The 27,076-nt window shown below is 41.1% G+C and overlaps 1 protein-coding gene across 2 annotated transcripts in view; it reads right to left on the bottom strand.

Moving 5' to 3' along the window:
* Positions 1–27,076, bottom strand: part of camsap1b (calmodulin regulated spectrin-associated protein 1b) — a 141,581-nt gene that overhangs the window by 44,350 nt on the left and 70,155 nt on the right. For both annotated transcript variants that reach the window (XM_059993687.1, XM_059993688.1), the window contains exons 3-4: positions 25,278–25,439; positions 13,910–13,990 (exon numbers count right to left, since the gene is read on the bottom strand). In XM_059993687.1, coding sequence (XP_059849670.1) covers positions 13,910–13,990; positions 25,278–25,439 — 243 coding nt within the window. The remainder of the gene's footprint in view (positions 1–13,909; positions 13,991–25,277; positions 25,440–27,076) is intronic.

The following is a 27,076-nucleotide window of genomic DNA, read 5'->3' as shown; positions in this document are numbered from 1 at the left end:
TAGGCTGAAATTTCCCCACAACATTCCTAATGGCATTTCCCTGTAGAAAGCTGCCAGCCAGTCATTTTTCAACCTTTACCACTAGGTGGCAGCATAATACCGGCTCACCCTTCCAGCTACTCAAAATCCTTACTCACGGATATTTGAATTTGTCTGCAAGTTTCTCCATGTAGTTCAAACAATTCAAGATTCAGGATTTAAAATACATTTATCATCAAAGAATATGTAAATTAGACACTTTGAAATTTGTCTGCTTGTGGCAGCCACAAAGCAAGAAACTCAAACTACCCAATTAAAAAAAAGACCAAAAACCACTGCACAGAGAAAGAGATAGGAAAAAACACATATCGTGCAAATAATAGAAGCAAGCTAACAGCACCCCGAACCAGTACGCGTCCTAGATCCACCCTGAGAGTACCCAGAGTTGGCCCAAGCCAAGCCTTGGTTCCCAGCTTCTACACCAGCGGGGCAAAAACACACAGAAGCCAGATCAGTCCAACACCGCAGAAAAAGTAATGAAAATTATGTCATTTATGCACTTTAACTGATCTCTTTTCTGGTCAAAATTAGAAATACAAGTATCATTGCCACCTATTTTTGTTCCTTATTTTTCTCCAGACTTACTACACATTATAATTTACTTAATTTTACTAGCTGTACAAACTTTTTCCAGATCACTGTCTAAAAATTGATATTTTTGTTCCGCCAATGAAATTAAATTGCTGCTATCTTTTATTGTCTCCATTGTTGCTGGTGCTTAGAGTTTGTCCACCATCTGTAGCTTGAGCCTCTCTTGTTCCCTGCTGGATACCAGCACCAGTCTGTTATAATTGTATAGACTTTATTTTTCCCGCATGAGTGCATCTGGTTGTACTTGAGTTTACTGCTTTCTCTTCTTTGCATTAAGACTTTAAATGTCTGTCTCTTAAAAGTTTGTATTTAAATTTTCATTTCTTCAGTTGTTAATTGAGCCTTCAGACCCAGTGCACTAATAAAGTTCAAAATAAATTCAATACAAGTACATTTATGTATGTCACATACATACATTTATGTGACTTTCTTGTCAGTATTCACAGTAAATACAAAGATGCACAATAAAATCAATGAAAAGCTGCATAGAAAAGAAACGGACAACCAATGTGCATAAGACGATAAATTGTGCAAACGCAAAAGAGAAAATAATAAATAAATAAAGATACTGAAAACATGAGTTTGGGAGTCCTTGAAAGTGAGTTGTGCTATCAGTTCAGTGTTGAGGTAAGTGAAGTTATCCCCTCTGATTCAAGAGTTTGATATTGGGGTAATAGATATTCATAAACTTGCTGATGTGAGACCTGAGGTTCCTGTACAGTCGGCCCTCCTTATCCACGGGTTCAACCAACCGCAGATCAGGAAAACCCAGAAGTTCTCTCTCCAGCACTCATTATTTGAGCATGTACAGACTATTTTTTCTTGTCATTATTCCCTAAACATTACAGTATAACAACTATTTACATAGCACTTAAATTGTATTAGGTACTATAAGTAATCTAGAGATGATTTAAAAGTACAGGCAGTCCCTGGGTTATGAACAAGTTCCGTTCCTGAGTCCGTCCTTAAGTCAGATTTGAAGTCGGAACAGGTACATCCGGTATTATTTAGCGTCAGTTAGTCAAACGTTTTGTCTTTGTATATTGTATACATTTTACCTTTCTATGCATATAAAACTTAAGAAATGCCTGTATTTCAATAATTAAACCACTGCGTTGCTTAGTAATAATTGTAGCTTTCTTCAGGGCAGGGCTTTTCACATGCTCCATTAAAATTGTTCCGATCGTTGACCGACTGTAGCCTAACGCTTTTCCAATGACCGATGGCATTTCACTTCTTTCCGATCTCTTTATTACTTCCACTTTATTTTCAATCGTGATTATTTTCGTGAACAGAAACACTGTGGATTCAGAGCTGCGTCAGGTCCTAAAGACCACTGCACTGAGACAGGTTAAATAAAGTCCGGGGTTCCTCTGGGTCCTAAAGACCACCTCACTAGTCAGCTAAATAAGGGACTTCAGCATCCACATTTTTTGGTATCCACGGGGGGGGGGGTCCCAGAACTAATCCCCCGCGGATAAGGAGGGCCAACTGTATCTACTTCCTGATTGCTGCAGTGAGAAGACAGCATGGCCTGGATGGTGTGGCTTTCCTGTGGATGTGATCAGCAGTGGAGAGGATTTTAGCTGTGATGGACTGAGCCACATTCACAACTTTTCTACATCTTTCCATTCAAGGGCATTGATGTTTCCAGGCCATGATACAACCAGTCAGGATACTCTCCACTACTCATCCATAGAAGTTTGTCAGTTTTAGATGACATGCCAAATCTTTGCAAACTTCCAATAGAGGCATTGCTATGCCTGCTATGTCCTGGACCCAGGATAGATCCTCTGAAATGATAACACTGAAGAATTTATATATCCTAATCCTCTCCACCTCTGAAACCCTGATAAGGACTGGCTCATGGGCTTTTGGTTTCCTCCTCCTGTAGTAAAGAATCAACTCTTTGGTTTTGCTGATGTGTGAGAGGTTGTTGCTGTGGCACCATTCAGCTAGAATTTCAATCTCCCTCCTATATGCAAATTTGTCCCTATCTTTGATTCGGCCAACAACAGTGCATTTTAACATGCTGTGGAAAGCATTAATAAACATTAAACATAAGCATTAAAAACATTAATAACAACATGCTGTGGAAAGAGGCCAGTGCGTGAGTGGGCCAGTGAAGGAGTGGCGGTTTGAGGCTTTGACTCGTGAGGTTTCGATGAGAAGAGGCGGAGGACGAGCTTGTTCCCAGTTAGTCTTTACAATGCCTCCTGAGATGGTGATGTGCCTCTCCTGTGAGATGTGGCAGTCTTGGGGAACTCCCCTCTCCCGCAGAGTCACATCTGCCAGAAGTGCTTGCGGCTGGGTGATCTGGAAGACCGTGTGAGGAATCTGGAACAGCAGCTGGATGACCTTCGACTCATAAGGGAGAATGAGGCAGTCACAGATGAGAGCTACAGGGAGGTAGTCACACCTAGGCTGCCGGAAGCAGATCGTTGGGTGACAGTCCAAGGGGGGAAAGCAAAGGAGAGTAGACAGGTAGTGCAGAGCACCCCTGTAGCCATTCCCCTGATTAATAAGTTCACTGTCCTGGATACTGTTGGTGAGGACGACCGACCAGGTGTGAGCCACGGTGGCAGGGCCTCTGGCACTGAGTCTGACCCTGTGGTGCAGAAGGATGGGACGGAGAAGAGGAGAGCTGTCGTCACTGGAGACTCTATAGTCAGGGAAGCAGACAGGAGATTTTGTGGATGTGAGAAGGACACCCGCATGGTTTGTTGCCTCCCGGGTGCCAGGATCCGGGATGTCTCTGACCAGGTGCATGACATCCTGGTACGAGAGGGAAAGCAACCAGAAGTCGTGATACATGTTGGGACCAACGACATAGGCAGGAAGAGGGATGAGGTCCTGAAGTGTGGGTTTTGGGAACCAGGCAGAAAGCTGAAGAACAGGACCTCAAGAGTGGCATTCTCAGGATTGCTGCCAGTACTACGTGATAGTGATGATAAGAATTTTGGAGATAGCAGTTGAATGTGTGGCTGAGGAGTTGGTGCAGGGGGCAGGGTTTTAGATTTTTGGACCATTGGGATCTCTTCTGGGGAAGGTGGGACCTGTACAGGTTGGATGGGTTGCACCTGAACTCGAGGGGGAGCAATATCCTTGCTGGTAGGTTTAAACTAATTTGCAAAGGGGTTGGGACCCGGAGCGCTAGAGCAGTGAAAGAAGTGCATGGAGTAAAGCCAGATCCAATAAATAGAGATGTTTTGAGGAAAGAGAAGCAGAATAAAGGTAGTAAGGTAAAAGGGCTAAAGTGCGTGTACTTCAATGCAAGAAGCAACAGGAACAAAGGTGATGAACTGAGAGCTTGGATACATACATGGAATTATGATGTAGTGGCCATGACAGAGACTTGGCAGGAATGGATTCTCAATATTCCTGGATTTCAGTGCTTTAAAAGGGATAGAGAGGGGGGAAAAGGGGAGGAGGGGTGGCATTACTGGTCAGGGATACTATTACAGCTGCAGAAAGAGTGAGTAATGCAACAGGATCCTCTTTTGAGTCAGTATGGATGGAAGTCAGGAACAGGAAGGGAGCAGTTACTCTACTGGGGGTATTCAATAGGCCCCCTGGTAGCAGCAGAGATACCGAGAAGCAGATTGGGAGGCAGATTTTGGAAAGGTGTAAAAATGACAGAGTTGTTATCATGGGTGACTTTAACTTCCCTAATATTGATTGGCACTTGATTAGTTCCAAGGGTTTAGATGGGGCAGAGTTTGTTATGTTACGAATGTGCCACAGCTCTGAGGGGCCGAAGGGTGCAGGGTAGCCCCCTCCTTTGTGAGAATCGCAAGATCACTATTAAGTCAGTTCAGGAGACCCAGGAAATGAGAGAAAGACATGCAGAATCCACAAAGAGTTTGGAATGTGTCCTGGCCCCCGAAAGGCAGAACCATTGATACCGGCTATTGTCTCTTGGAGACGGAATTGTGTATTGAATCCTGTACGATGCATTGAAGCCCCCAGGCAATGAACCGAGGGGGGGGGGGGGTTGGTGAAGGGATTGCATCATCCCAACCTGATTGACATCTGAGACTCTATGAGTCAGGATAAAAGACAGTCTGTGGGAACAGCCCCTCAGACGCACCAGAAGAAACGCTAGAACTCGTGTAACAGCATAATAGCGAAAGCCGGTGGAAACAGCCCACGTGCGTCCCTTTCCATTTGCCTCGAAATTGGTGGGTCTTGCCACGGAAGCACAGCTTTAGCTAACCACAAAGAGGAAACCAGTCCCCCAACGACTCTCGAAGGATTGACATCATAAAAGGAATGGGCAAGTTAAACCTCCGTCTTTCTCTCCAACCAAAGAAGGCTGCAGCCTACAGCTTGAATGAACTAAAGTGACTTTTATATTTCCATCGGACAATACATTATCCCCTAGACAACGATAGAGCTATTTCTTATTGAGTATTATTATACCCGCGCTTTTAGATTTAGTATTGACAATATATATTATCTGTATGTTTGCATTGATATTATTTTTGTGTATTTTATCAATAAATACTGTTAAAAATAGTATCATCAGACTTCAACGGACCTCTCTATCTTTGCTGGTAAGTGACCCAGTTACGGGGTACGTAACAGTTAAGTGTGTCCAGGATGGATTCCTGTCACAGTATGTTGACAGGCCGACTAGGGGGAATGCCATACTAGATCTAGTATGAGGTAACGAACCGGGTCAGGTCACAGATCTCTCAGTGGGTGAGCATCTGCGGGACAGTGACCTTTAAGGAAAATGATAGAATCAGAGAGGACAGGAAAACTTTTAATTGGGGAAGGGCAAATTACGAAGCTATAAGGCTTGAACCTGCGGATGTGAATTGGGATGATGTTTTTGCAGGGAAATGTACTATGGACGGGTGGTCGATGTTTAGGGGTATCTTGCAGGATGTTAGGGAGAAATCTGTCCCGGTGAGGAAGATAAAGAATGGTAGGATGAAGGAACCATGGGTGACAAGTGAAGTGGAAAATCTAGTCAGGTGGAAGAAGGCAGCATACACGAGGTTTAGGAAGCAAGGATCAGATGGGTCTATTGAGGAATATAGGGTAGCAAGAAAGGAGCTTCAGAAGGGGCTAAGAAGAGCAAGAAGGGGGCATGAGAAGGCTTTGGCGAGTAGGGTAAAGGAAAACCCCAAGGCATTCTTCAATTATGTGAAGAACAAAAGGATGACAGGAGTGAAGGTAGGACCGATTAGAGACAGAAGTGGGAAGATGTGCCTGGAGGCTGTGGAAGTGAGCAAGGTCCTCAATGAATACTTCTCTTCGGTATTCACCACTGAGAGGGAACTTGATGACGGTGAGGACAATATGAGTGAGGCTGATGTTCTGGAGCATATTATTATTAAGGGAGAGGAGGTGTTGTTGTTAAAATACATTAGGATGGATAAGTCCCCAGGGCCTGATGGAATATTCCCCAGGCTGCTCCACGAGGCAAAGGAAGAGATTGCTGAACCTCTGGCTAGGATCTTTATGTCCTCGTTGTCCACAGAAATGGTACCGGAGGATTGGAGGGAGGTGAATGTAGTCCCCTTGTTCAAAAAAGGTAGTAGGGTTAGTCCAGGTAATTATAGACCAGTGAGCCTTTCGTCTGTGGTGGGAAAGCTGTTGGGAAAGATTCTAAGAGATAGGATCTATGGGCATTTAGAGAATCATGGTCTGATCAGGGACAGTCAGCATGGCTTTGTGAAGGACAGATCGTGCCTAACAAGCCTGATAGAGTTCTCTGAGAAGGTGACCAGGCATATAGATGAGAGTAGTGCAGTGGATGTGATCTACATGGATTTTACTAAGGCATTTGACAAGGTTCCACATGGTAGGCTTATTCAGACAGTGAGAAGGCATGGGATCCAGGGAGGTTTGACCAGGTGGATTCAGAATTGGTTTGCCTGTAAAAGGCAGAGGGTCGTGGTGGAGGGAGTACATTCAGATTGGAGGGTTGTGACTAGTGGTGTCCCTCAAGGATCTGTTCTGGGACCTCTACTTTTTGTGATTTTTCTTAACGACCTGGATGTGGGGGTAAAAAAGGTGGGTTAGCAAGTTTGCAGACGACACAAAGGTTGGTGGTGTTGTATTGAGAAATATATCTGACATAACCACTATATATACCTGAAATATAATCACTATGTATGAGCTATTTACTATACTATGTAATCACTTCTAGGTACTGAATATTAGTATGTATTATTTTACTAGACACATTTTGTTATGTGTTGTTTTCACTAGATACTTTGTACTCTCTTAGCTGCATATTATGGCACTTACAGAACACCTGTTTGTTTAGCAGCACTATTACCTGAGATGTATCCCATGTATTACACTCAGCCTTTGTTTAGTACGAGATAACGGTGGCGGACAGGATGGTGCGAGCAGGAATGAAATGTGAGGGAGGTTGTCTGGAAAACATAATCTTGGCCACGAATAAGGTCCCAATGCGAATAGGTGAAAAATAATGGTGATGCACCGAGAGCTAGGCAACAGCGATTGATTAGTTAATATATAGATAATATGCAATTATAAATTGATTGGGTATGCTGATGAAACCGGGATGTAACTGAGATAAGAAATTACTATAAAGAATGCTGTACACTGGAGCTCGGTGGGCTTTCGGTGACAAGTTCATTGATTGCCTCAGCCTTTGTTTGCAAATAAAGGTTTAAACTTCTCGAAGAATTGTCTGCGTCTCCTGGTCATTTCAAGTAACCACGACAGTTGTAGATAATGTAGAAGATTGCAGAGAGACATTGATAGGATGCAGAAGTGGGCCGAGAAGTGGCAGATGGAGTTCAACCCAGAGAAGTGTGAGGTGGTACACTTTGGAAGGACAAACTGCAAGGCAGAGTACATAGTAAATGGCAGGATACTTGGTAGTGTGGAAGAGCAGAGGGATCTGGGGGTACATGTCCACAGATCCCTGAAAGTTTTCTCACAGGTAGATAGGGTAGTTAAGAAAGCTTATGGGGTGTTAGCTTTCATCAATCAAGGGATAGAGTTTAAGAGTCGTGATGTAATGATGCAGCCGTATAAAACTCTAGTTAGGCCACACTTGGAGTACTGTGTCCAGTTCTGGTCGCCTCACTATAGGAAGGATGTGGAAGCATTGGAAAGGGTACAGAGGAGATTTACCAGGATGCTGCCTGGTTTAAAGAGTATGGATTATGATCAGAGATTAAGGGAGCTAGGGCTTTACTCTTTGGAGAGAAGGAGGATGACAGGAGACATGATAGAGGTGTACAAGATATTAAGAGGAATAGACAGAGTGGACAGCCAGCGCCTCTTCCCCAGGGCACCACTGCTCAGTACAAGAGGACGCGGCTTTAATGTAAGGGGAGAGAAGTTCATAGGGGATATTAGAGGAAGGTTTTTGGTGCGTTGGTGCAGTGGTTGGTATGTGGAGTGCACTGCCTGAGTCAGTGGTGGAGGCAGATACACTAGTGAAATTTAAGAGACTACTAGACAGGTATATGGAGGAAATTAAGGAGGGGGGTTATATGGGAGGCAGGGTTTGAGAGTCAGCACAACATTGTGGGCCGAAGGGCCTGTAATGTGCTGTACTATTCTATGTTCTATGAATCAATAATACACTAGAGAATAATGGAAATGTACAAAATATCCTTCAATCCTTTCAGTTAAAAACCTTCGAGCTATTTCGTCAATACTTTGCTACAAAAACAAACCACGTTTTCGTCCTGTTCAGATGTGCCAAATGATACAAAGTACACTTGATGTTGACATCCTTGGTTTGTAACACTGTTCCTAATGAGCACAACCATCACCTGGTTGTATAATTATGCAGTTATGCCACAACTTTAAAATCCACAGTTCTGTACATTTTTACTCAATACTGCAACCAAATAAACCTTTATAAATCTCAAACCTCAATCTATCTCAAAGTATTAAAGCTACTCCTTAGTCTCTTCCTTGCATATTATCTTAAAAATGTGTATACCAGTGAAATTGCACCTGCGCCGACTCATACTGGTACATATGACAATAAACTCTACTTTGACTTCAATTGAACAACGCACATCCATCTGTATTAATCGCATCTTCCAGCTCTTGGCTCATAACCTTCTATGCCCAAGCTATTCAGATACTCATGCCAATGCACCCTTTCCGACACTATCACATCCTTCCTCGAGTGGTGGTTAGAACTGCATGCAGTATTCCATCTGAGCTCTGATCACTGCTCTTGAACTCAATGCCCTGACTGATGTGGCAGGGGGATGGGAACAAGCGCAGAGAGAGAGAGAGAGAGAGAGGGAGAGGTGTAAAATGAGGGTAGAAGTGTAAAGTAAAGATGGCAGGCAGGCAAATCCAGGGCAAAAATCAAAAAGGACCACTTTTCAACATACTTTTATAAGGGCTAAGAGTGTTATAGAAACAAGCCTGAAGGCTTTGTGTGTCAATGCAAGGAACATTTGTAACAAAGTGGATGAATTGAATGTGCAGATAGTTATTAATGAATATGATATAGTTGGGATCACAGAGACATGGCTCCAGGGTGACCAAGGATGGGAGATCAACATCCAGGGATATTCAATATTCAGGAGGGATAGACAGGAAAGAAAAGGAGGTGGGGTAGCATTGCTGGTTAGAGAGGAGATTAACGCAATAGGAAGGACGGACATTAGCCTGGAGGATGTGGAATCGATATGGGTAGAGCTGCATAACACTAAGGGGCAGAAAATGCTGGTGGGAGTTGTCTACAGGCCATCTAACAGTAGTAGTGAGGTTGGGGATGGCATTAAACAGGAAATTAGAAATGCGTGTAATAAAGGAACAGCAGTTATAATGGGCGACTTCAATCTACATATAGATTGGGTGAACCAAATTGGTAAGGGTGCTGAGGAAGAGGATTTCGTGGAATGTATACGGGATGATTTTCTAAACCAAGATGTTGAGGAACCAACTAGAGAGCAGGCCATTCTAGACTGGGTATTGAGCAATGAGGAAGGGTTAGTTAGCAATCTTGTCATGTCAGGCCCCTTGGGTAAGAATGACAATAATATGGTGGAATTCTTCATTAAGATGGAGAGTGACATAGTTAATTCAGAAACAAAGGTTCTGAACTTAAAGAAAGGTAACTTTGAAGGTATGAGACGTGAATTAGCTAAGATAGACTGGCAAATGATACTTAAAGGGTTGACGGTGGATATGCAATGGCAAGTATTTAAAGATAGCATAGATGAACTGGAACAATTGTTCATCCCAGTTTGGCAAAAGAATAAACCAGGGAAGGTAGTGCACCCGTGGCTGACAAGGGTAATTAGGGATAGTATCAAATCCAAAGAAGAAACATACAAATTAGCCAGAAAAAGCAGCACACCTGAGGACTGGGAGAAATTCAGAGTCCAGCAGAGGAGGACAAAGGGCTTAATTAGGAAAGGGAAAAAAAGATTACGAGAGAAAGCTGGCAGGGAACATAAAAACTTACTGTAAAAGCTTTTACAGATATGTGAAAAGAAAAAGATTGGTTAAGACAAATGTAGGCCCTTTACAGTCAGAAACAGGCGAATTGATCACAGGGAACAAAGACATGGCAGACCAATTGAATAACTACTTTGGTTCTGTCTTCACTAAGGAGGACATAAATAATCTTCCGGAAATAGTAGGGGACTGAGGGAAGTACATGTTAGTAGGGAAGTGGTGTTAGGTAAATTGAAGGAATTAAAGGCAGATAAATCCCCAGGGCCAGATGGTCTGCATCCCAGAGTGCTTAAGGAAGCAGCCCAAGAAATAGAGGATACATTAGTGATAATTTTTCAAAACTCCTTAGATTCTGGATTAGTTCCTGAGGATTGGAGGGTGGCTAATGTAACCCCACTTCTTGAAAAAGAAGGGAGAGAGAAACCGGGGAATTATAGACCGGTTAGCCTGACATCGGTGGTGGGGAAAATGCTAGAGTCGGTTATTAAAGATGTGATAACAGCACATTTGGAAAGAGGTGAAATCATTGGACAAAGTCAGCATGGATTTCTGAAAGGAAAATCATGTCTGACGAATCTTACAGAATTTTTTGAAGATGTAACTAGTAGAGAGGATGGGGAGAACCAGTGGATGTGGTATATTTGGATTTTCAAAAGGCTTTTGACAAGGTCCCACACAGGAGGTTAGTGTGCAAACTTAAAGCACATGGTATTGGTGGTATGGTATTGACGTGGATAGAGAATTGGTTGGCAGACAGGAAGCAAAGAGTGGGAATAAACGGGACCTTTTCAGAATTGCAGGCAGTGACTACTGGGGTACCGCAAGGCTCAGTCCTGGGACCCCAGTTGTTTACAATATATATTAATGATTTAGATGAGGGACTTAAATGCAGCATCTCCAAGTTTGCAGATGACACGAAGCTGGGCGGCGGTGTTAGCTGTGAGGAGGATGCTAAGAGGATGCAGGGTGACTTGGATAGGTTAGGTGAGTAGGCAAATTCATGGCAGATGCAATTTAATGTGGATAAATGTGAGGTGGCAAGAACAGGAAAACAGTTTATTATCTGAATGGTGGCCAATTAGGAAAAGGGGAGGTGCAATGAGACCTGGGTGTCATTGTGCACCAGTCATTGAAAGTGGGCATATAGGTACAGCAGGTGGTGAAAAAGGCAAATGGTATGTTGGCATTCATAGCAAGAGGATTCGAGTACAGGAGCAGGGAGGTTCTACTGCAGTTGTACAAGGCCTTGGTGAGACCACACCTGGAGTATTGTGTGCAGTTCTGGTCCCCTAATCTGAGGAAGACATTCTTGCCATAGAGGGAGTACAAAGAAGGTTCACCAGATTGATTCCTGGGATGGCAGGACTTTCATATGAAGAAAGACTGGATCGACTAGGCTTATATTCACTGGAATTTAGAAGATTGAGGGGGGATCTTATTGAAACGTATAAAATTCTAAAGGGATTGGAATGGCTAGATGCAGGAAGATTGCTTCCGATGTTGGGGAAGTCCAGAATGAGGGGTCACAGTTTAAGGATAAAGGGGAAGCCTTTTAGGACCGAGATGAGGAAAAACGTCTTCTCACAGTAAGTGGAGAATCTGTGGAATTCTCTGCCACAGGAAACAGTTGAGGCCAATTCATTGGCCATATTGAAGAGGGAGTTAGACATGGCCCTTGTGGCTAAAGGGATCGGGGGTATGGAGAGAAAGCAGGTACAGGGTTTTGAGTTGGATGATCAGCCATGATCATACTGAATGGCGGTGCAGGCTCAAAGGGCCGAATGGCCTACTCCTGCACCTATTTTCTATGTTTCTAAGCCAATATCCCACATGTCTTCATAATCACAATCTCCACCTGTGCAGTTATCTTCAAGGAACTTTGGACTTTTACATCAAGGTCCTCTGTTCCTCTATACAACTTTAGACCCTGCAAAGCGAAATCACAAAATGCATTATCTTGCGGTGACCTGGATTAATCTCCTACCATTTCTCAGTCCATTTCACCAACACATTGATATTATTGTTGTCCAAGACTACACTTACTTTACACCTTGAAAAACTGCACTAATCTTCATGCCATTTGCTAATTTAATAACTGTATCCCCTACAGACACATCCATATGATTTGTGTCTATTACCAATTGCAAGGGTCATAGCACTGATCCACGTGGAATACCACCAGGCATAGGCTTCCCATCACAAAAACAGCCCGTTTCTATCACCCTTCATGTTCTATTGCTAAGTAATTTTGCATCCAATTTACCAACTTGCTCTAATTTTGGACTGATCTCCCATGTGAGACCTTGTCAAAAGCTTTACTTGTAGTCAGTGAAAGCCACCTCTACTCCTCATCAATAAACTTTGTTACCCCGTCAAAATATTTAATCTGATCATTAGAGGATCTGTTCTTGACAAGGGCATACTGGCAATTTGAACAATATTGGAGAGGTAACCCATTCAAAAGGGTTATCATACGAGGAACATTTGATGGCTCTGGGTCTGTACTCGCCAGAATTCAGAAGGATGGGGGTGGGGGGGGGGTCTCATTGAATCCTTTTGAATGTTGAAAGGCCTAGACAGAGTAGATGTGGAAAGGATACTTCCCATGGTGGGAGAGTCTAGGAAGAGAAGTCAGGATAGAGAGGCACCCTTACAGAATAGAGATGCGGAGAAATTTCTTTAGCCAAAGACTCATGAATTTGTGGAATTCGTTGCCACATGCAGCTGTGGAGGCCAGGTTGTTGGGTTTACTTAAGGTAGAGATTGACAGGTTCTTGATTGGACATGGCATCAAAGGTTACAGGGAGAGGCCAGGAACTGGGGTTAAGGAGAAGATTAAAAAAAAAGGATCAGCCATGGAGGAGCACACTCGATGGGCCAGATAGCCTAATTGTGCTCCCATGTCTTAAGGTCTAAAATAACCATTACTGATTGTTTCTTGAAGTATTAAGTGATTATTCAGTTTAGTCTTCCGGGATGAAACATTTCTTTAAATCATATGTCCAAAGGCACTCAAGCTTCCATAGAGTAAGCTTCATCACTGGTTAAAATCTGTTCAGAATCAATATAGAGGTTGGATCAAATCTGTTTCTGTAAGAATAATAACTCAGCTTTGATGAAGAAATAAGAAACAGATATCTTTCACGGAGCAAGTATACTCCAACAAAAATCAAAAGTACAATTTGTAACAAGGCATCTTCTAGTTCTAGTTCATAATTATTAACCACAGCTCTATGTTCAGCAAGACAAGCATGCATTTGCTCATTTAAAATATACACTATTAACCTTTAAGTCACAAGTATAAGGGTCGCAGCAGAAAATATCGACAGTTTGCTCATTTCCATAGATGCTGCCTAAACTGCTGAGTTCCTCCAGCATTTTGTGTATTTTGCTTTGGATTTCCAGCATCTGCAGAATTTCATGTGTTTACAAGTACATTCTAATTGACAAGTGATGGGAAGTTTGACTGACTCAAACTTTATTTACAAATTGAGATGTTGGCACAGATAGCATATAGTTAATCTATATAATACCGTTAACAGAACTGCAGAGTTTTAATATTGCAGGAAATTAACAGTAACTACAAAAAAACTTAAACCCGCTAAATACGGATGTTCAAGGAAAAAATGAACCTTGCAAACAAAAGGTTTGATAAGAGTACATCTAAGTATCTTGCTTTCATTAAATACTAAATATTGCATCAAGAATGAAATATAATGATGACTCATTGCTTGACAAATATTTTCTTATATAATCAGAGTTAAACAAACTAGAAGAGAAGTGCACTTAATAGTCAAGTCAATATACTATATAATGATCTAGAAGAATGTGATAAGCCTAAAAAAATTACCTTTTGGTGACTTGGACTTTCTATAACTTGTTGTTTAAGTTTAAATTCCTTTTCTGTAATCTCTCTCATTTTTAAATTCACCTATAAAGGCAAAAGACAACAAAGATACTTTTATCTCAAAGTAGAAACAGAAGCATGTTAATAAAAACAGTTGGGATAAAGGGTCAGCAAAAATATAGTTTCTAATATACAAATCCAGAGCTGCAATAAAGAGAAAGATTACTTTTGTCAGGAGCATGAATCAGAGTAGTTACAGTATAGGAAAGCCTTTTGGTCTATTGTGTCCCCCCACCAAGCTCTCTATCAGTTTAACACTAGCTCCTTCCACTGGCACCAACTGTGTAGCCTTACAAATGTTTCCTCACAACAGTAATCTAACTCCAGTTTGAAGGCAACAAAGCAAGCTGTATCCACCTTAGCTGCAGGCAGTCCATTCCAAACTTTAACCGTTGCTGCATAGAAAGGTACAACATCAGAACTCCTGCAAAACTCACCAAATCAAGCAGCATCTGAGGTGGCAAAAATTTAGGCTTACTTTTTGGATAATGACACTGTAAGAATCTGATATAGGGTTTCAATGGGAAATGTCGACTTGTATCTTTTGCTGCCACAGGTGCTGCTTGACCCACTGAGTCCTTTCAGCATTGTTTTTATTCCATACACCAGCATCTGCAGTCCTTTTTGTTCATGTAGACTGTTCTTCATGTCATTGTTAATTCTCATTGTTTATTTCATACTTTTGTCTTCTAACCCCGACCCCTTTGTTAAAGGGAACAGCTTCTTCGTATCCAACTCTATCCAGACCTGTCATTATTTTCTATACTTTACTGTAAGTTCTTTCAGCCTTCTCTTCTCTACAGAAATGTGGGATGGAACCAGGAATGTAGAAGCAAACTAGTAAACAAGACTTTTAAAAAAGCTGAAATACACAATAGTTTAGGGAGACAAGAATGTCTGGAAATTTTGGAATAGTTGAAAAAGTCGTTGTCAATTGGTATAACACTGCAGGAGTGGAAAGGAAGAGCTGGAAGGAGGAACAAGGTGTGAAGGGCAGAGCAAAGAAGCATTGATTGGAAGGAGTTCAACACACGTTAATGCCACAAGTATCAAAAAAATCTAAGTGAGAGTTGGAAAAAAAAGGGACAAAAACAAAAGGACTGAACTAAAAGGGCGGAGATAAGAAGGGACCAAACAGCTGGCTCTTCAAGCTCGTCTGCAGAAACAACTTAAATTCCTCTCTTTAATGTCTCTGGTTTTCCCTTTTAGATGGCTGGGGTTCTATCAAAGTCCTGATCTACAAATGGCACTCAAACTGTTTTTTTTTAAACAGTCGATAAATTCCCATTCCTGGAGCTCGCTGGCTGACCATTTTCCAACATTCTCCAGGCAACGTTTGGAAGATGGCACCTCCAGGGTGTAGTTTTAGACTAGGCTAGAGAGCCAGCACAACATTGTGGGCTGAAGGGCCTGTACTGTGCTATAATGTTCCATGTATGTTTCTATCTAAAGGTTCTCCCATTGCAATTGGTCTTTCAAATAAAAATGGGGATACAAGTAGAAATACAAAAAGGCAGTACTTTCTTTTTCTTTGCAGATATTTAAAATAATAATCATATCTTTGACAAAGGAGCTGCAAGTAGTCCAAATGAAATATGTTTAGTTTGAACACCAGTCAATAAAAAGGGGATTAAAACAGAACCACCAACAAGATGCCTGGAAATAAGACAAACAAAAACCAATCACTATGACATTCAAAGAAGGAGGAGTAAAAAGATTATCCTCAACTTCAATTCAATTACAATAGTCATCATGTACCACTTAGTACGAATCCAATAAATTGCAGTAATTCAATACTGTCTTCAATTTATAGTTTCATAACTGCAACTTCAACATTAATGGCAATAACAATTAACACAACATAAAATATAATACTTTATAGTTGTTTTGTTTCTTCTAGCTTTAGTAACAGATCATGAAATTGAGGTTCATATAATATTCACCCATAGCAAAACAAACAGCATGAACAGTTGAGAACAGATTAACACATCAAACAGTCACCAGTTATTTCCCTAGCAGAAGGTTTTACTAATTCAACTTCATGAAACAGACAAGGACACTGAAAATGAAAATTACAAAATATTGTACTTTCTGCACTTGCATTTATCAATTTTGTGAGAGAGAACAAATATCATTTCACACAATCCTGGCAAACAACCAGATTAATTAATAAATCAAAATTAATGCTTAGTTTCATAAAAAGTTTTGTAAACAGAAAAGCAACAATGACTAAATGAGGAATATACACAAACTTTCAGAACAAAGTATTGCATATTCTTTTGAATTATTTAAGCCATTTTTTTAAAAAATCAGAACAATTTTATATAGTTAACTGACTAACAAACTGGCCTTTCGCCAATCTGAATGCTGGCTGAAAGCTTATTGGACCTGTCGTCCTGTTTTTATTGGTTGCTAAGCAAAGCAATACGTAGCTATCCTATGTTGCTAAGTAAATGTGTGAGTAACGACATCTTTACATAACCCTGCTACACAGGAATAACGACAAATTAAGTTATGACAAAATGCCAAGTCTAATATAGAAATTTAATGATATTCATGCATCATTTTTCACAGATTTAACAGAAGTATTGATACTGCCCCCAGTGCTTCGACATCTCACTAATCCTGGTGGCCACATCTAAAGGAAGTGTCATGATGAGGATACAATTTGATAATTTTTTTCCTTTTTTTTCTAAGGTTTGGTATGAGTTCAGTTTTATAGTGCCTTTAGCATTTTCATTATTCTTGTTTTTAATTCAGATTGATGACAACTGACCTTTATGTTACATCTTTAGATAAACAGACTGACTTCTATTTTCTGGGCATGTTGTGGCTTCGGTCACTAAGCAGCCAACACTGAAATTAATCCTTATTGTAAAAAAAATACGAACAGCAAGAACCCCATGGTTTAAGAAAAAAAGTAAATAAATATTACATTAGTAGAACAGAAAACAAAAATATACCAAGGGAAAAATGCTATTGAAATAACATTGTCAATGTTGAGCTCTTTCTTTGAACAGAGACAGCACAGTGGTGCAGCTGGCAGTATTGCTGCCTGTTACAGAAAGGTGTCAGAGTCAGTGTGCAAAGGCTGTGTGTGGTCATACAAGGAGAGATTGTCTTGTCTTGGGACATTGGTATGTGGAATTCACCAAGGACTAGGTCTCTTGCCATAGGCTCATCTGTTGCAGCTGCCCAGGACAGGAGACACCAGAGGCACTGTGGCATGGCATCCATGCTAGATTGGGGGCAGCCACTCCCATTGGCGCTATCCTCAAGTGTTTATTCTCTCAGTGGAAGACAAGACGGATTGTGTGCATGCTTTTTTTGCAGACTACTGAGGGCTTGGGTTGTTCTTCCTGATAATCATCCATGCACCACTGATTTCAGGACATGTCACTCAGGGACTTGGGCTATATTGCATTTTTTGTGTGACTATGTTCACTACTATCTAATATGTGCCTTACACTGTGTTTTACTGTTGGTATTGTGTGTTTTGCACCTTGGCCCCGGAGGCATGCTGTTTCATGTGGCTGTATTCATATATATTCACATATGGTTGAATGATCATTGAACTTAAATAATGACCTTCAGGGTGATGTGTATGGTGTTTGCAAGCTTTCCCTGTGATTGTGTGGGTTTCGCTAGGTGCTCCAGTTTTCTCTCACTTCCCAAAGATACGAGGGTGGATAGGTTAATGTACTGTAAATTGTGTATGGGGTAGAATTTGGGGAGTGGCAGTCAATGGAAAGGCAGGGAGAATAAAATTGGACTTGTGTAGGATCAGTGTGAGTGGGTGATTCATGGACTCAGTGGGTTTATTGCTATGCTGCGTCTCTCAATGGATTCTCTGACTGTCATATAGGATAACTGGTTGAATGGTGCTACAGCAACAACCTTTCACTTAACATCAGCAAAACTGAAGAGCTGACTTCAGGAAGGAAGGGAAAGAAAAGATAAACATGCACCAATCTAAATGGGGGAAAATCAATGGTGAGAGAGTTAGCAACTTTAAATTCTTGAGCATTAATATATCAGATGACCTGTCTTGGGCCTACCACATAAGAAAAGCACACCAGTGTCTTTACTTTCTTAGTATGTTGAGTTTTGTCTTGTCACCAAAGACTAACAAACTTCTACAGATGAGCTGTTGGAAGTATTCTGACAGGTTGCACCATGGTCTATGCAGAATCACAATAAGCTGCAGAGTAGTGAGCTCTACCCAGTACATCATAGACACACCTCTCCCCACCATTGGTAGTATCCACAGGTGGTAGATCCACTGGTAGTATCCAAAGATCAATCCAGGCCATGCCACCTTTTCACAAATACCAACAGGCAAGGGGTACAGAAGCCTGAAATCCCAGACCATCAGGTGCAAGAGTAGTTCCTTCCCAACTAGCAAAACCATAATCACCACTACAATTTAGCAACACAATGACTATTCTGACATTTTGCACTAAAATTGACTTTTTGTTCCAACTTTTTTTAAATTGCGAAAGCCATGTATAATTTATGCTTAGTTTACTTTTTTTTTTGTAAATGCTGCTTGGATGATACCATGTGCCTGTGATGCTCCTCTAAGTACTTCATTTCAACTGTGGATAAATGAACTTCTTTTAAAAAATTTTTTATTGAATTTTCAAATAGGTTACAGAAAGAAAAAAAATCAACCCTTCCCCCCTCCCCTCCCTGACATATCCCTATAGAAAAAAAAGAGAGGGAAAGAGGGAGGGAAGGAGGGAAGGAAAGAAGGAAAGAAAGGAAAGAAAGAAGGAAAGAGTTCATAATAGCTTTAATATGTACATTTATTTCTTTCCCCATGCATAAATGTACTTGTGCACATGACAACAAACTCAACTTTGACTCTATGATAGTACACAGATACAAAATTTATACAAGATGGAAAACTGCACAAGATAAACAGCATGAAGTGTGATGAACAAGATCCTTCCATGAAAATACAAAAATAGTAAAACTGCAGGAATTCTATTGTGTTGCAACTTAAAAAATATGAATTAAAATGTGTTTGTATATTATAGGAGTAACATCCAAATATCCAGCAAAATCTACCAGTATGGCACGAAGTCCCAGACGTGCCAATTTAACAGCCTTACTAAAGTATGATACAGTGGAAGGTATAAACAGAAAAATTGCAAGAGTTAAGGCATTAAAAGAACCTGTGGAAGATCTGGGAGATAAAAAAATGTTTCGGATATAAATAGAAGAATGAAAGTGGCAGATTATAGTAAATTATGGTTTAGTTTTTGTTTTCTTCCCCTCTAATAGTCAACTTCTCCTGGAGTAAGTAGTATAGAACTATTAACAATAAATAATGGCAATAGTAAGTAAATTAAAGTTGAACAGCACAATTGGGTTTCTTTTCAATTACAATCCAATTCTCCTGCAAATTACTACTAAAATGACAGGTAATGCCAACATTACAAAACCAAATAAAAGTGTGTAAACAAAAGCTTGATAAGGGATATTGTTTTTCCAGTTCATTGAACACAAACTCCAAAGCAGGCCGATTCAACTGGATTGAATAACTAATTCTGCAGAAAGATGACTGGATGAGAAGCTTCCAGAGAAACACCCATTTTCCCCAGAAGACATCATCAGATACCATAAGAGATAATTTGAGAAACAGAAAATGTCACAGAAACAAACAAGATTAAAAAAATCGGATTAAAAAGACAAAAAAAAAGCATGCCTAGTTGTTAGTCCAATGTTACATAACAAGCATTAATAATAAAACATAAGGACAGTGTGTTAATTAGAAGAAAAAGATGCAAAACAAATGACAGAAACATGGTTGCATATTTGGCACAGTTAACAATTACAGGCACAAGAATAAAATTCATTTTCAAAGAAAAAATTTAAATACTGACAGTGGTCAGAAAGGACAATAAAAGAAACAGAATTTACATTTATAGAAACAAAGGAAAGAAAGTGATTATTCAGCCTTCTCTCTAGTGTACTATACATTTTTGGAAAAACGGAAACAATTAGTCAACATACAGAATGAATAAAAATGTGTAATATCGTTGGGGAATTTTTAACAATTCCTAAATAAACTAACATCAAATAGAAATGAAAAAGTGGAGGACTGTTTTTTTAAGATTATATGCATATTTAGCAAAATGTAAAATGTTCAATAACAAAAACTGCAAGACAAACCAATGGGCATCAATCTGGTGTCAGATATTATGAAATATTATGTGATCACAGCGCCAAGTACAAGTTAAGTAAGATTTACACAAAGAATATTTTAAAAATATTCCAGAGAATGAAAAAATTAAAAAGATAAAACACTGACAGTAAGAAAAAGAATCAGTGTAAGCAAAAGAAATTAAGAGATCAGAGAAATCTATCTCACTGAAAACCAACAGAGCCATAGAGTCATAGAAAAGTACATCACAGAAACAGGACCTTCGACCCAACCAGTCTGTGCCGAACCATTCAAACTGTCTACTCCAATCAAACTGCACCCGGACCATAACTCTCCATACCCATCATCAATATACCTATCCAAACTTCCCTTAAGCTTTGAAATTGAACTCACATGCACCACTTACGTTGGCAGCTTAGTCTACTCTTTCAGCACCCTATGAGTGAAGAAGTCTCCCCTCATGTTCCCCTTAAACTTCTCACCTTTCACCATTAACCCATGACCTCTAGTTGTAGTCCTGCCCAACCTCAGTGGTAAAAGCCTGCTTGCATTTAACCTATTAACTGTTACTCTTTCAACTGTAATTACATCTTTCTTGCAGGTAGGTGACCAAAAGTGCACACAATATTTCCAAAGTTCCAGTTTAAGATGGTGCTAGTGAAGTTGGGTGACAGCTTACTGTCAAAAAGGCAAGAAATATGATGAAAAACATTGTTAATAACACCATTTATGAGATAAATTGTGGCGAACTAACACAGCAAGCAATGAAGTTGGGTGACAGCTTTCTGTCAAAAAGGCAAGAAATATGACGAAAAACATTGTTAACACCATTTATGAAATAAATTGTGGTGAACTATCACAGCAAGCAATGAAGAAGCAAGCAAAAGCGAAGTGGATGTGCTGCGCTGGTGCGTTGCAAAATTGGAAGTAACGTGTTTGAAAAGGTTTCAGAGTCTAAACTGGGGATAGAGTTGGAGTGACCTTCAACTCTGAGGCACAGCGCTCTGTCCTCATTAAGGGCCTCACCTTTGTCCCCCTTCACCCACACCTCAGCGAATTCCACGTACTCCATGACACCAAATTCTTCTGCCGCCAGCTCCGTCTCCGAGCTTACTTCTTTGACAAGGACTCTCCTACCCCCATCGATGACCCCTTCTCCCATCTTTAACCCTCCTCCTCTTCATGGACACCCTGTTCTGGTCTTCTGCCTGCTCTGGATCTCTTTATTGCTAATTGTCGACGGGACATCAACCATCTCGACTTCACCACACCCTGTTTCAATTCCAACCTCACTCCTTCTGAACGCTCTGCTCTCCGCTCCCAATGCACCAATCCCAACCTCACTATAAAACCCGCTGACAAGGGTGGAGCTGTTGTTGTCTGGCGTACTGATCTCTACCTGGCCGAGGCACAGCGACAACTCTCTGATACCTCCTCTTATTTACCCCTTGATCATGACCCCACTAAGGAGCACCAGGCCACTGTCTCCTATACCATCACCAACCTTCAGCTCTGGGGATCTCCCATCCACTGCCACCAACCTCATAGTTCCCACACTCAGCACTTCCCGTTTCTACCTCCTACCCAAGATCCACAAACCTGCTTGTCCAGGTAGACCTATTGTCTTAGCTTGCTCCTGCCCCACCGAACTCATTTCTGCATACCTTGACATTGTCTTAACCCCCCATTGTTCAATCTCTTCCCACCTATGTTCATGACACATCTCACAATTTGAATTTTTTCAATGATTTTAAGTTCCCTGGCCCACACCGCCTTATTTTCACCATGGACGTCCAGTCCCTATATACCTCCATCCCCCACCGGGATGGTCTCAAAGTTCTTTGCTTCTTTTTGGTTTCCAGACCTAACCAATTCCCCTCCACCACCACTCTCCTCCATCTAGCAGAATTAGTTCTTACTCTCAACAATTTCTCCTTTGGCTCCTCCCACTTCCTCCAAACCAAAGGTGTAGCCATGGGCACTCGCATGGGTCCCAGTTATGCCTGCCTTTTTGTTGGCTTTGTGGAACAGTCCATGTTCCAAGTCTATACAGGTATTTGTCACCCTCTTTTCCTTCGCTACATCGACGACTGCATTGGCGCTACCTCCTGCACGTATGCTGAGCTTGTTGACTTCATTAACTTTGCCTCCAACTTTCACCCTGCCCTCAAATTTGCTTGGTCCATTTCCGATACCTCCCTCTCCTTTCTTGATCTTTCTGTCTCCATCTCTGGAGACGGCTTATCTACTGATATCTACTATAAGCCTACTGACTCTCACAGCCACCTGAACTATTCCTCTTCCCACTGCCTCTTGCAAAAATACTATCCCTTTCTCACAATTCTTCCGTCTCCACCGCATCTGCTCTCAGGATGAGGCTTTACATTCCAGGACGAAGGAGATGTCTTCCTTTTTTAAACAAAGGGGCTTCCCTTCTTCCACCATCAACTCTGCTCTCAAATGCATCTCTCCCATTTCCCGCACATCTGCCCTCACCCCATCCGCCCGCCACCCCACCAGCCTCCAGGTCCAACGTATAATTCTCCGTAACTTACGCTACCTCCAACGGGATCCCACTACCAAGCACATCTTTCCCTCCCCCCCCCTTCTGCTTTCCACAGGGATTGCACCCTACGCGACTCCCTTGTCCACTCGTCCCCCCCATCCCTTCCCACCGATCTCCCTCCTGGCACTTATCCTAGTAAATGGAACAAGTGCTACACCTGCCCTTACACTTCCTCCCTCACCACCATTCAGGGCCCCAGACAGTCCTTCCAGGTGAGGCGACACTTCACCTGTGAATCGGCTGGTGTGGTATACTGCATTCGGTGCTCCCGGTGTGGCCTTTTATATATTGGTGAGACCCGACACTGACTGGGAGACCGTTTCGCTGAACACCTATGCTCTGTCCGCCAGAGAAAGCAGGATCTCCCAGTGGCCACACATTTTAATTCCACGTCCCGTTCCCATTCTGATATGTCTATCCATGGCCTCATCTACTGTCAAGATGAAGCCACACTCAGGTTGGAGGAACAACACCTTATATACTGGCTGGGTAGCCTCCAACCTGATGGCATGAACACTGACTTCTCTAACTTCTGTTAATGCCCCTCCTCCCCTTCTTACCCCATCCCTGACATATTTAGTTGATTGTTTTTTTCTCTCTCTGTGCCCATCACTCAGCCTGTTCTCCATCTCCCTCTGGTGCTCCCCTCCCCCTTTCTTTCTCTCTAGGCCTCCCGTCCCATGATCCTTTCCCTTCTCCAGCTCAGTATCACTTTTGCCAATCATCTTTCCAGCTCTTAGATTCATCCCACACCCTCCGGTCTTCTCCTATCATTTCGCATTTCCTCCTCCTACTTTCAAATCTCTTAGTATCTTTCCTTTCAGTTAGTCCTGACGAAGGGTCTCAGCCCAAAATGTCGACAGCGCTTTTCCCTATAGATGCTGTCTGGCCTGCTGTGTTCCACCAGCATTTTGTATGTGGAGTTGGAGTGAGTGATTGATTTGTAGAGGGGACATGGAGGAGAAGTTTTGATACCTGTCCACCAAATTCAGAAGCAAGGTTGGATCACTCTTAGAACTGAGCCAATCTGAAAAGATCGAAAACTGTTTTGGGTTGGGCAGCGAGGCCTTGGCCCAGAGCATATCACTGTGGCGAGGCATGAATCCTAATGTGAGGCATGACCTGGGGTTTGGACACTTTAAACGTCAGCCTGAATAGATTGAAAAGGCAGGGTGTTGAGACTGGAGGCGAATGAAGGTCAGACAGATTCTGCTTGCTCTTTCCCAGTTCATTTCTCTCTCCATAGAGCAGAGGCTGTGAGACTGTTCCAGCTGCTACATGCTTCGTATCTGTGAGCTTCACAGTAACTTGTCCTGCTGTATGATGAACTTGAGACCGAGGCTATGAGCATATTCCGGCTCCGGGTCTATGGACTCCATTTGGTTAAGAATGCTGATGTTTGCTTCTATTGTTTGCATGATTTGTGTTTTCACCCCCTCTTTCTCAGCACATTGGATGTTGTGTTTTTTTTAAGTTGGGTTCTTTCAGGTTTCTTGTTTTGTGGCTGCCTGTAAGCAGATGAATCTCGAGGTTGTATACCTTGATAATAAATGTACTTTAGAACCTTGAAACTGAGCCTCACCAATGTCTTATACAATTCGACATAACATTCCAACTCCTGTACTCAATACTTTGATTTATGAAGGACTATGTGTCAAAAGCTTTCTTCACAACCCTATCTACCTATGCTGTCACTTCCAATGAATTATGGACCTGTATTCACACTCTACCACACTCCTCAGTGCCTTACCATTCACTTTGTAAGACCTGCCCTGGTTGGTCCTACAGAAGTGCGATACCTTGCATGTGTCTGCATTAAATTCCAACTGCGATTTCACATCCCATTCCTCCAGCTGGTCCTGAACCCAATGAGGGACCTTGTCAAATGCCTTGTTAAAGTCCAAGAAGACAACATCCACTACCCTGCCTTCATCAACTTTCCTGATAACTTCCTCAAAAAACTCTAAGAGGAAGAATAAGAGGAACTATCCATAAAAAAAATAGCAAGTCAACTTTGTTGAATTATTGAAGATTTAATAGAAAAATAAGTGACAAGATATTTGCAATAGACTCAATATTCACGACCATCCAGGAAGTACTTGATAGTGTTCCACATTGGAAGCTTAGAATGCAAAAGCCGGGATGTGTAGAGACAGCTGCTTTTAGCAGACAGAAAATTAGTACCATCGGGAAAATTAGCACTTTCTTTGACTGGATAAGAAATGGAAATAGATTTTACACATATTTCATAAGCAATACTTATACTCACATTCTGTCAGAGGAAGAAGTACTGCTACTGAGTCAAGGCTCTGTTGACCAGTTGAGATAAGATGAGCTCTTGACTTCACTATCTACCATGTTAGGATTTTGCACTTTATTGTTTACCTGCACTGCACTTCCTCTGGAGCTGTTACACTTTATTTTGTATTCTGTTACTGTTTCGCCTCTTTCTACTTCAATGCTTGACCTTTAGCAACAGTATGTAAAACAAGGTTTTCACTGTCTCTCTGGGGTACAAGTAACAATAATAAACCAATTTCATACAGAACATGAAAATAAAGCAGCTCATTTACCTTATTTATCCAGAACACCATGGCATCTTCCAGATCATATGGTAATTCCTTTGAGGCACTAAACGTGGAAAAACGCTTTACAGATGCCACTACCTTTTCAATGCTGATCATCTCAACTGTGTAGGCCATCATCAGAGCATCAATCAAAGCCATGTGAGCATTCTGTAATGTCAGAAATATTCGATTAGTATATGGTTGAAGAATTAGAAAACCTTACTTTTCAGTTGCTAATAAAACTGGTATTCTCTGCAAACCGAAATCGAATAATCTGTACTTCAAATTAATGTACATTACTTTAAATTTTAAAGGACAATTTCTGATACTTGAAATGGTTGTTGCTCTAATTAAACATATCTGCTGTATAGGGTCAGTATCAATATTGTCAGTTTCCCTATTTGGACATCAGAACTTTACTAGGTTGTATTGTTCATAACATTACTGATATAGACAATGAATTGTTTACAACAGTAGCTGCATAAACTACAAGAAAAAGCATAGAAGTTCAACATAGATCGAAAGTACAGAAGATATACAGTAGTAGCTCCTCACACAAAGAAAAAAGATGAACTTGAGATTTGCTGTTTACATATTAAGAGAACTTTGATGACAAAAGCACTGTCCTAGATATTTATAAAAAGTATGTTTTACTACCCATTCATTCTCACTGAACTTTATCAACCACGTTTTGCTTTCCATTAAGCAGATAGCTCAACCCTCAAAATACAGTGTCTGTTATTTGTTCACCCACTTTCCACAGTCTACTCTTGATTATCCATGACATTAACTTGCTTTTCTTCTCAAAAATAAAACCTCCTGTGCATTCCCATTAATTTCTATTTTTGGTTTGAATTTGGTGCAGTTTTTCTTATTTAGAAAAAAAACAAAATACTGGGAAAAAAAATTCAGCAGACCTGTTCCCCAAGGATTGCAAAACAGTGTTTACCTATTCAGGCTATGATCTTTCAGCAAATGTAGCAAGAATTAGAGATAGTGTGTGTGTGTGTGTAACATTCCAGAGAAGCAGTAAAGGGTGCAGTAAAGAGATCTGTGATAGGGGGGCAATTAGGAAAGAATGCATGGCATAGATGTTGGCAATCCCTACGAAAAGAAATGGTAATGATATGTCTGGAGGATATGCAAATACAACAGAATCATGAATTCTGGAACATCATGAGAGCAAAAGAATTTTGGAGCTATGGGTACCAAAATTGAAATAGCCAATGACCTCAAATTTTTTGAATTCAAATCAAATGTTCAAGTTCGTGCTGAGACTTGTTGGAACTTTTCAGCAAATCAATATTAAAGGTCAGACTGACAGCCAGATGAAAGATTGAAAATTAAAATGATGGACAACTCAAAACGATAAGCATCACCCTTACTGACTTAAAGGTTTTTCACAAAGAGGTCACCTAATCTGCATTTCGTTTTCCGAGTGTAAACAAGTTCATTGTATTCTAATTGTACATATATACAGCCAAACTAAACAACATTCCTCCAAACCATGTTGCACCGACACAACATACATCACACAGCACAAACAAAATATTATCCAATTTAATAAAATAAAATTCATAAATGCATGTGTAAAGTGCAGCACGAGTAAACAGCTGACTGTCCTAGCGCTAAGCGCTCAGAGATATCAGGATATTCATTAGTCTCCCAGCCTAAGGGATGAAGGTGTTACCCAGTCTGGCAGTCCTAGTCCTGAAGTCTCTGTACCTCCTTCCTGATGATAGTGGGTCAAAAAAAAAAATGGTATGAGTGGTAGGGATTCTAACACTCCAGTTAAATGTCACAAA

The sequence above is a fragment of the Hypanus sabinus genome, chromosome 18 (assembly GCF_030144855.1).
Source record: "Hypanus sabinus isolate sHypSab1 chromosome 18, sHypSab1.hap1, whole genome shotgun sequence".
In the NCBI taxonomy this organism is placed as follows: Eukaryota; Metazoa; Chordata; class Chondrichthyes; order Myliobatiformes; family Dasyatidae; genus Hypanus; species Hypanus sabinus.
Note: the sequence above shows the minus strand (reverse complement) of the source record. Positions and strands in the feature narration are given on the sequence as shown.